We start from the raw sequence: 11134 nt of genomic DNA on the forward strand, positions 1-11134 counted from the left end.
ATAAGCAGCTCAAACATCTATCTTGGGAATATAAGCAAACAAGTCAGTCATTATTACAAGTCTTTAAATATGACGGCTCTGTAATGATGACGATGACGTTATTTGTGCAAAAGGAACACTCCGCATGTCATTCACGGAAAATCTAAAAGAGTTTCATATTTTAACTAGGGGGACATCTGATATGGTATTAAGTCATCTAGGCTTTTATTAGAAAGCGATATCATGACCCGAAGATCTCAGATGGCCTTGGCCCGTTCAAGATTATGGTGATGGTTAGTCTTGGCTGAATCTTGACCAAAGTTAAAGTTTCGGACATCTTAATATCGACGAATGCCATATTCGGAAGAGTGTTTACAGACACGTGGATCAATCAACGCGCTGGATTCCAAACACAAGCTCCTCACTTTCAGAAATACATTGGCACACAAAGATAGGATCCTAGGGCCTATCATGAGCTGCCACGTGTCTTAAATGCATCTCAAATTATCTATAAATAGCATATGCATTCTAAAATCCCAAGTATCTCATTTTCAGTTATCAGAATTCTATTTCTATAATTGTGTTAGCTCGATATTCTGTAATATCACTAACTTTAACATCAGAGAGGGTTCTCCGGAAATCACTCCCCTTTTCTGACGTCTATTGTAGTTTTCAGGTGACTGGAAGATTAGCCAAGGATCAATTGTCAAGAATTACGGTAACAACATGTCAGATCAGAATCGCGGATCCGATTCCAAAGTAACCGAAGAGACACATGAATACTCGGGACCACATTGTTAAATAAATTCTCATTCCGTGCCTGCCAGATGACCCAAACCACATGAACAATGGCACTACACCACAAATTAATGCTAGAATCTGCGAGCTGAACTGGAAACTGATGGCCTGAAGTATGATCTCTTGAAGGCTATGCACCATAGTCAAACGACGACCAAACAAAGCCGAAATGCTCTTCCAGATTTGATAAGGAAAAGCATATTCTACCATAATATGATCAATAGACTCCACCTGTCTCTGGCAGAAACAACAACGGGAGACCATAAGCAAACCTCGTGCTTGCAAAAGGTCATATGTCGGAATGGAACCCCTAAAGGCTCGCCAGCAAATGAAAGAATGCGAGAGGGGAATATATGATTGCCAAATTAAACTGATAGGATGAACAACCATGGATTACAGTAACCAAAGATAAAATAAGGCAACAGAGAAAGGACCATCGGTTGTCGAACACCAAAAGCAAACATCAACTAAATCCCCACTACCACGAAGAGACTGCATGGCTAACTCAACCTCATACGGGAGAGCAGGTAGAAAATCCCAAGTACCATTCGTTCGAAAATCAGTAACCTTTTTCGACAGTCATGCTCTATCAGGAAGAGGGATTTCAAGCCGATCCGCTACTATTGGAATGAGCCATTCCAACGTCCAAAAGAATAAACCTGATCATTTCCCGAGCTGCCATTTGCAATTCTGGCGGACGAGTTTGTAAGCTTGTTTTATCGAATGCGAAACTGAGGACCTTAAGTGCATCGTTCTGTGAATGCCTGTCAAGTTTAGAAATCGAGAGCATATAGGAGCCTATAACATAGTGAATTGTCAGATATGAGACCTCAAGCAATCTTCCCAATGAGTTCCAAATTTAAGACGTCTAGACGCTTAATCCCTAGGCCCCCCTCTTTAATCGAAGATAGGCATTTCGTCCAAGGTGGAGTTAGAAATTTCCATCCTCTAATTGAACCCGACCAAATGAAGTTCCTAATACTTCTATTTAAATGGTTTAGCAGGCTCGACAACCATTTATAAACTATCAATGAGTGTGTTAAAGAACCAGTGATCACTGCCTTTATTAAAGTCAGTCGTCCAGCCATAGACATCACATTTCCCTTCCATTTTGAGAACATACCAGTGACTTTATCAGCAATGTCGCTGAGGTAAGAAGCTCATGGTGCCTCCACAAATAATGGAACGGAAGTTGGCCAATCCTAATTCCAGTGACCTCTGCAAGGCGACCTATAAGGTGTGGACTGATATGCTTCCCAAAATACAATTCAGACTTATGCCAGTTCACAATCTGACCTGAGACAATGCCATAAAAATCAAACGGTCCAGCAATAACCCAAACATTAGGGAGTGTTGCCTTACAAAACAATCGAATTGCATCCGCATATAGCAAATGTGTTGGCATCTTATGATTTCTAGAGTAGACCACATTGGGTCAAATTGACCAAGATCAACAAGGCGTGTAATGCTTCGACTAAAAAAATGTTCAGCTATACTAAATAGGATCAGAGAAAGAGGGTCTCCATGTTTTACCCCCACGAGAGCAATCCAACTTTTATTTTGCTTTACCAAATTTTTTAGTGTTCCAATTAATAAAATTTTTAATGAAATTGAAGCCTTCAAATTAGTTTTTAATAACAAAATTCTTAAAATATTATTTTAATAATTGTTTGAAATTGGTTCTAAAAGTTCTATAGAAAGTGCAATTAGTGTAAATAATAAATGGGATAAGAATCAAATTTAAACCTAACATTTTTTACGAAGTCCAAATTTAGCTCTAATGCCGGAAATGATTTAAATTGAATTATAACGTTTTCAAGCAAAATCAATTTTAGCTCTACGTTAACAAAAATTTGAAAAAGCCGGTTATAGTGTTATTTGTAAAACTAAAAGAAAGTAAATGAAAATCGCTACCCTTTATTATTGTAGTCTGAATATTTATAATCGACAATGAGGGGTATAATAGAAAATATCAAAATACAGCTCAACATTAGCTGTTAGACTAACAACTAATTTTCCCGCCAAAATTGGGGTCTATTATGACCACTAGTTGAACACGTGCTACATTCTCAACACTCCCTCTTCACGTGTGAAATATCCTTCACCTTTATACTTGTTTTTCTATCTTTTACTTGTTCCATTTCAACAATTCCCATTTTCGATATCATAGGTAACATTTGAGCAAATGTTAATGGCTTCGTGAAGACATCTGCCAGCTGGTTTTCAGAAGCTATATATGGAGTACATAAGAGCCCACTCTGTAAATGTTCCCTGACTATGTGACAATCAATGTCCAAATGTTTTGTCCGTTCATGGAAAACCGGATTTTCTGCAATATGAATTGCAGCTTTGTTATCACAGAACAAAGGAATTGGTTTTTCAATATCCAATCCTAACTCTGTCAGCAAATATGTGATCCATTTCACTTCACATGAAGTGGTTGCCATGGCCCTATATTCTGCTTCAGCCGAAGATTTTCTCACAGTTGGCTGTTTCTTTGCCTTCCATGAAATAAGACAATTACCCAGAAATACACAATAACATCCAACTGACCTTCTTGTCTCCTTGCACCTTGCCCAATCAGCATCACTGAATGCAGTCATTCTCATTTGGCTTTGTTTATCCTGCTCTTCATAATCATTCTTGCAAAAACCTTTAATACTTAAATTTGACCTGGTAGGATAAAACAGCCCCATAGTTGTTGTTCCTTTTAAATATCTCAGCACATGTACTGCTGCATTGAACTGAATTTTGGTAGGTTGTTGCAGAAACTGACTAAGCTGTTAAGTCGCATAGCTTATGTCAGGCCTGGTGAAACCAAGATAAAGAAGCTTCCCAATGATTCTCCTATATCGATCACAATTATCGATAACAGGACTATCTTCAGTAAGGTCCACTCCTGCGGGTGAAGGAGCATATGCGACTTCTGCTTCTGTTAATCCAGCCTCTTTGATCATATCATTGATGTACTTATGTTGAGATAACACCACCCCATCCTCTGATCTTGATAATTCTACTCCCAAAAAATACTTAGCAATTCCCAAGTCTTTGATGGTAAAGGCCTTGTGCAATTCTTGCTTTACATCGTTGATAATTTTCAATGACGATCCTGTCAATAAGATATCATCCACATACACGACTAACATAGTAAATTCATTCCCTTCAGTTTTATAGAACATACAGTAGTCATGTACAGACCTGTTGAATCCCAATTTCATCAATGTGTAAGTTATCTCTTTGTTCCATTGCCTTCCAGCTTGTTTGAGTCCATAAATGGATTTCACAAGTCTGCAAACTTCCCCTTTCTTTGCATTATATCCTTCAGGTGGCTCCATATAGAGCTCTTCTTCAATGTAACCATGCAAGTATGCATTGTTTACATCTATTTGATAGATTTCCCAACCAAAATGAACTGCTATAGCAAGTAAGAATCTCACAGTTACCACCTTTGCAACTGGGGAAAAACTATCATGATAGTCTATCCCCCATCTTTGATTGTAACCCCTCACTACAAGCCTAGCTTTATATTTCTCCAAACTGCCATCTGCTTTATATTTCACTTTGAAGATCCACATTGATGAAATTGCTTTCTTCCCTTTTGGTAGCTTTGTCATCTCCCATGTTCCATTACTTTCAAGTGCTTTCAACTCTTGATCCATTGCTTTAACCCAATTAGGATCCTTGCTAGCTGCTGAGTAACTGCTTGGTTCTGGGAGTTTTGCAATGCTACTCAAAAAGGCAGCATGTTGTATTGTATAACTTGGCATCTTCTTCTTTGCTTTCTTTTCTGAACTTATAGTTTCACTGGCATTGTTGGACACAAAATCAGTTATCCATGTTGGTGGTTTGGATTGTCTTGTGGATCTTCTCAATTGTGGTTCTTGTGTGTTTTTAGGCGCTATAGCTTCTTGTTCATTTAGATCATCGTGTTGTTCTCTTTGAACTTCACTTTGCTCTAGAGTTTGCACCTGGGAATTTACTGGCACTATTTCATTATTGGTGTGATCTTCAAAATGTTGATGTAAGTCCGGAACTGCATTTTCAGTATTTGTCGATATAATACTCTCTTCAGCACAATTTGGTATAACTGTGTGTATTGTGATGGATCTTTGTTCTGTATCTGTCAAAACAGGAAATTTGTTAAATGAATAATGAAACTCCTTTTCAATAAAGTGTACATCTCTTGAAACACATAATTTCTGTGTTTGGATATTGAACAATTTCCAGCCCTTCTGTCCAGGAGATTCTCCTAAATACACACACTTTACCGCTCTATCATCAAATTTTCCCTTTTGTGCACTTGTATTGGCTGCAAATGCAGTACAACCAAATACCTTCAATTTATTATAATCTGGCATCTTCCCATATAGAACTTGATGAGGTGATTTCCAATCTAAAACTTTGGTTGGATGAACATTTATCAACGTTGCAGCATGCAACATTGCTTCTCCCCAAAACCTTTGAGGCAAACTTGCTTGTTTTAACAACGCCCTTGCCACAGTTGTAAGACTCATGTGTCTCCTTTCCGCTTTCCCATTCTGCTGTGGACTATTTATACAGGTTCTCTGATGAACTATCCCCCATTCTTTCAAAACACTTTGAGTTTCCTGACCAACAAATTCACTACCATTATCTGACCTGATACATTTGATTAATGTATCATACTGTGTCTGTACCATTTTTATGAAGTTGTCAATCAACTAAGGTACTTGATCCTTACTTTTGAACAAAATGAGCCACATAGCCCTGGAGAAGTCATCCACAATAGTCAATATAAACCTATCACCAGTGAGAGAAACTACTTTATACGGTCCCCATACATCCATGTGAACCAAATCAAACAATTTTATTGATTTTGAAGTACTATTACAGAATGGGTGTCTGGTCATTTTGCTACGTATGCAAACATCACAGTGTACAAAGTCAACATCCGGATTTCCCCCCTGACTTTGTATATTTTGCACATACTTCATCCTATTCCCAGATAAATGACCTAACCTTTGATACCAAATGGTCATCATATCTGTAACATCTTCTTGAACACTCAAAATACAATGATCAAACTTGACATTGAAACTATTTATTACATCTTTATTAAAAGATCTTCTAGTAAGGTAGTACAATCCATTCTCCAGGAATCCAATTGCCAATGTCCTCTTACAGACTTGGTCCTGCAAAACACAGTGCTTAGCATAGAATTGAATCCCAATTCCCTCATCATTCAATAATTTGCTTACTGAAAGTAAACTGTATTTAAACTTTGGTATATGCAATACGTTCTTCAATACAAAACCATTGCTAAACATGATATCTCCTTGTTTTACTACCTTATGTGCATCACCTGTAGGTAGAAAAACTTTCCTATTTGCATCAGCCTTACTTACATGAATCATCATATGATCAGCAAATGTCATGTGAGTTGTTGCTCCTGAATCAATAACCCATGCATATTCGAAATCAGAATTTAAGTTTTCAGATGTAATACCTGCCGCGCTCATGCCTGCAAAAGCAGAAAACTCATGGTTTTTGTTGCTATTATCCGCAACATTCTTCCCTTTCAAAGCTCTCTGAACTTCTCTCTGCACCATAACTTGCATCGATTCTGGCTTGTCATTCTTTAATAAACAGATTTTAAAAATTAAAGAAATACGAAAAAAAAATCAAAAGTTGATAAGATTGACAGATCAAGCTGAGGTGCAAATATACTAAATTACCATTTGAAGACCTGACACAATATGAATACAGGTGTAAGGATCCTCTAGAGTTGGTGGAGTTGTAATCTTAACCATTAATTCTAACATTAATGGATGAGATTTAATTGATAAATTTTTAATATTTAATTAATCATTTATTGATCAATCAAATCTCATCTGTTCATTTTGTAATTAATGGTTGAGATGATTACAACTCCACCAACTCTAAAGGATTTCAACTCTAGAGGATCTCTAGTCTGAATACAACTACATAAGCTGCCCTTTTTGGTTCTTAGTAAGAACTTCTTACCTACAGAAGGAAAAGAAGGTGCAGTAACACGTTTTGAGGGGTGTATTTCTCCCTCGTGCCATGACCTACCCCTCCTTCTGGCCGGAAACAATGAAGCAACTGTGTATATGTCATCCGTGTTGGACATTGATATCTCAAGATGGAATCGGTGGGATCGCATTTATGTTTAAAAATTGCATTCATAAATCAGCATCTCGTCTATCATTCTTAAGTGGCAGAAGGATCATCAAATGATAGTCATGAACCCATACAAAATTTGGATGTTATTTATGTGGGATCCTTGAAGGTTGATCCAAAGTAAAAGTGAATAGATAGAAAGTTTCCCAGAGGCTGCTGGGAGAATTCAACTGCTTACCCACATTTCTTCCTCCTAATGCTTACAAAGTTTTATCATGGTTTGTGTAAGCATTATTTATGGCCTCTTTTTCATTATATGATGCCTAGCTGCCCTGATTTTAGTGTGCCCCATTTTTTGTCATGTTGCAGCCGAATGTACACTATGAATCAAAACGTGGCCATATTTATTAGAGTATATTATTTGCACTTATCTGTATACTCAACACACAGCTAAATTTCTTATTTATAGTCTAGAATATAGGATCGGTCTTTCACTACAATGTAATCACATACTATGTATATTGATTTACACATGAATAACAATCACTGAGCAATTCATATTGTTACATGGTATCAGAGCTTTTGGACCGGTGTAACGGCTCTCTTCTTGAGTGGCCCTTCTTTGAACGTTAAACATAATTTATGATTTTTTGAACAAAAACCAACACTTATTATAGGTCCTCAACCTTGGTTCTAATATTCTGAAATATTCTTGCATCTAACTGTACTGTTTATAATTTTCAAAACACAAAAGCACAAAAAAAAAATAAGCAATGATCATTTGGAATTGGAAATTGAACATAAGTGGGTCAAAGCTTGTGCATATGACAACTAGAACATATTCCTTTTCTAAAAAAACCATTTCTTGCTTCAGTCATATACGAATCAATACTACTAAATAAATGTCTTTCATCATCTTTCCAAATTAACTCAAATACCAAAATAAACATCATAATTGATAAACATGCGACAAAAAAGCAGCAGTTTATACCTTTTTAAATGCCAATGTCTAAAGACACTTGATCTTCTGTGTTGCACCTCAATTTCAAACTTGAAGAAGTTGCCAATGGCTGTACATCAGCAGTATCATCTAGATAATACCTAGCGTTGCTTGGTTTTTGTCCAAGCTAACAAATTTGAAGTTGTTTTTAATGTGTTTCAAACATGTGTTTGTTTTGCATAATGTTCCAGTTTCAAGTACTTGCATCATGGATGCTTTGGTAATAATTGTCGGAAAGAGGTCCACCACCCATTCAGTAATTACATATGTAATGTAATGAAAACTGGGGCTAATTCTCACTTACTTACAGAATCTAGGAACATTTCAACCAAGGTCATTGCATTTATTGGCACAGTTCCTGAACTCTTGGATGATTCGGTAGGTACATTTGATGTTTTGAAATGATTTGTCCTAGGGAATACTTTTTTTGTAGCTATCACAATGAATGACCAATCTTCCATCAAAATTAGTCTCAGTCCAGAAATTCACAAACCGCATCATACTACTTGTGTACTGGATAGCTGCACTTGTAACCTGAAGCATCCACCCAATTAAATCAGTATACAACCTCATATCATCATTTCCTTAGGTGAATAAAGGCACAAACTGGTCAGAAGAGAAAATAGCAGAAAGTTTCTCAAGTTCCAAATTTGGAATGAATTTTGTGATTCAGAACTATATGCATTCAAAATTTTAAATCTTCAATTTTATTAAAAAATAGGAGAATCGGAAGCGCACCAAAGAAATTGAAGTTTAGGAATGGTGCACAACTAAGGTCTTGTTCAGTTTTAGAAAACATTTTCATTTCTCTATTCCAATTCTCTTCTTTTCCCAATTTTCGGTTTTCGAAATGGAAAATCAAAAAATGAATTTCTATTTCGACCTCAAAATTGATGTGTCATTTTAATAAATTTGGTATTTATATGTTAATAAGATTATTTCAGAAATCAGCACTGTGAATACATATTTTGATCAACATTTTGCTGCAGAAACACTGAAACAGAATGAAATGGACTGCAAATCGAATATTAGTTATAAAGTCAGCTTATAACCCAAATTTGCAAAAATTTGTGCATGTCAATAATTGTCTAACCTTCAGATACTAACCACTTTATAGTAAGAGCAAGTAAACAAGCAGATAAGTGCTGATATTATTATTAACAATATACTTTAAAAGAAAATTATATCATGATTAAGTCTATTATTAATAAACAAATGACCTTTCAAAGAATGAATAAGGAAAGTTTTACCCGATTTGAGAATGACCATTGTAGCCCACAAAGCAGACCCAAAAGGAACCTACTTTGAGGAAAAGTAAAGAATGTCTCTTGTACATGACAAAAGGGCTTTATGACACTTGTGAATTAATGATGATTATAAAGAGCAGAAATTTCAATACTTGTTCCTAAACAAACCCTCCCAGGTAGTACAACAACCAGAGTCATCATCTTCACATAAATAAGTAAAAAAACATAAGACAATGACAGGGGTTGGCTCTTCATGCAAATGAGTCATAAACATATACGAAGTTGAATCATCTTGAAAGAAAGCAACATAATGATTTCTCTAATTCATAGGCTTATGCAAACACGAGAATTACTTGATTCCTAGGCTTATCCAAACACCACAATTACTTGTTTTCAGAAGACAAAAAAAAAAATGAATGGATCGTCAGTTCAGTAAACCTCACCTTTGGAAGTATAATCCTCCCCAAACCCCCAACATCACTGTTCTTCAGCTCCTTCTTCACCAACACTCTTAAATTTCTGCATCCAATAAATCAACAATCAATTCAAAATATACATTTGTTAATAGCATGAAAATAGTTAATCAACCACCACATTGTCATCATTACATTGAATTAACAAATAGCCATTCATAAACCAATGAAAGCAATGAACACAAAAAGGATATCAATTATTTTCAATACATTCATTAACATAGCTAAAATTGAATTTCCAGTAAGTGGCAGAAATAGATGAAAGTAAACACATATATAATCCTCTGATTCACAAATGATCATCTATAAATTCACTCTTTTACTTGGAAAAAATGGAGCTAAAACGAGTTGTCAAAATTCAGAAAAAATGGGCTTTTTTAAAATTGGAACTCAGATGTTCAAAATCACACAAACTGTCGAGAAGCTAAAACTTAAAATTTTGTCATTCAGACTAGATCTTCAGCATTCCCATTCAAACATAAAATACAACAAAACAAAAGTACAAAGATTTACCCACAGGTAGCTGCTGCAGGTTATTTTATTGTGAAGATCAATTTGTATGGCTTCATGACTATCAAGAGATGCTGATTTACGAATCACGAGTTGCAGTAACCTAATCGCAATCGCATCCGTCAACAGTGGAGATATCTCAGATTCCATATTTGATAACTCAGATTGAGAGGAGATATCTCAGATTCTTGAACTCTCTTTGCATTTGCCGATGTTCTCCGGCGAGAAGGAGAGGAGATCCACCCGCACGGCGGAGAAGACAGAAGACCCACCCTTCACGTTCGATTCAAACTTTTTAAACTGCTTGTGTTGGTGTGCCCTACAAGTGGCAGTATTTATATTTATTTATTTATTTTTTGTTGTTATTGAAAATCACCGTGTGTTTTATTGGATTTTTCCTCTAAATAATGCCTCTTTTATATATAACTAGTTTTTGGCTCGTACGATACACGGATTCATCTTAATATATAAATATTAATAAAAATATAATTTAATAATTACAATTAATGACATAAAGGTTCTATATAAATTAAATATTATTATTTTATTTTCACATTTACTTTAAATAATCTTTTTATAGATAAATATAATAATAGAATTAAAATTAATATATGATATATTATATTATATTTTTTATCAGTAAAAAAGGAGGAAGTGACACCTCAGTTCCATCGTTACTGTTTTATATTATATATAGATTCAACCAAAAATATTTAGTTTAAATTTTTTACTTCCGTAAGAGCATCTCCAAGAGATTCTTAGTGAACTCTCTATAAATAATATAAATAATCGACTCTTAGTGATCTAAGAGTGACTAAGATATATCATCTCCAACAATGCTCCTTATATTCACTCCTTATTTATTATTTTATTATTAAAGTTATTATTTATTGTTATATTACCAATAGTGTGAGGAGAGAGACTTATTCATAATAAATTATTAATAAAATATGAAGTTAGGAGGCACTAAGAGGTGTAGAGAGATTCTCTATTAATAGAGAGGATGA

The 11134-nt window shown here is 35.3% G+C and overlaps 1 protein-coding gene across 2 annotated transcripts; it reads right to left on the reverse strand.

The window, feature by feature from the left end:
- Positions 1-7893: 7893 nt before the first annotated feature.
- On the reverse strand, positions 7894-10413 carry LOC136200827 (uncharacterized). 2 transcript variants are annotated; one of them, XR_010673536.1, is made up of 3 exons: positions 10131-10413; positions 9588-9663; positions 7894-8431 (listed from the first exon to the last, which is right to left on the reverse strand). XR_010673536.1 is itself a non-coding variant. In XM_065991303.1 (3 exons), exons 1-3 carry the CDS (start codon positions 10275-10277, stop codon positions 8309-8311), a joined length of 342 nt encoding a protein of 113 aa, XP_065847375.1. In that variant the 5' UTR covers positions 10278-10413; the 3' UTR covers positions 7894-8308. The 2 variants fall into 2 exon arrangements, 1 of the variants encoding a protein (XP_065847375.1); XM_065991303.1 differs by having other exon boundaries at positions 10135-10413.
- Between the last annotated feature and the right edge of the window lie 721 nt (positions 10414-11134).

The sequence above is a fragment of the Euphorbia lathyris genome, chromosome 7 (genome assembly GCF_963576675.1).
Source record: "Euphorbia lathyris chromosome 7, ddEupLath1.1, whole genome shotgun sequence".
Taxonomy (NCBI): Eukaryota; Viridiplantae; Streptophyta; class Magnoliopsida; order Malpighiales; family Euphorbiaceae; genus Euphorbia; species Euphorbia lathyris.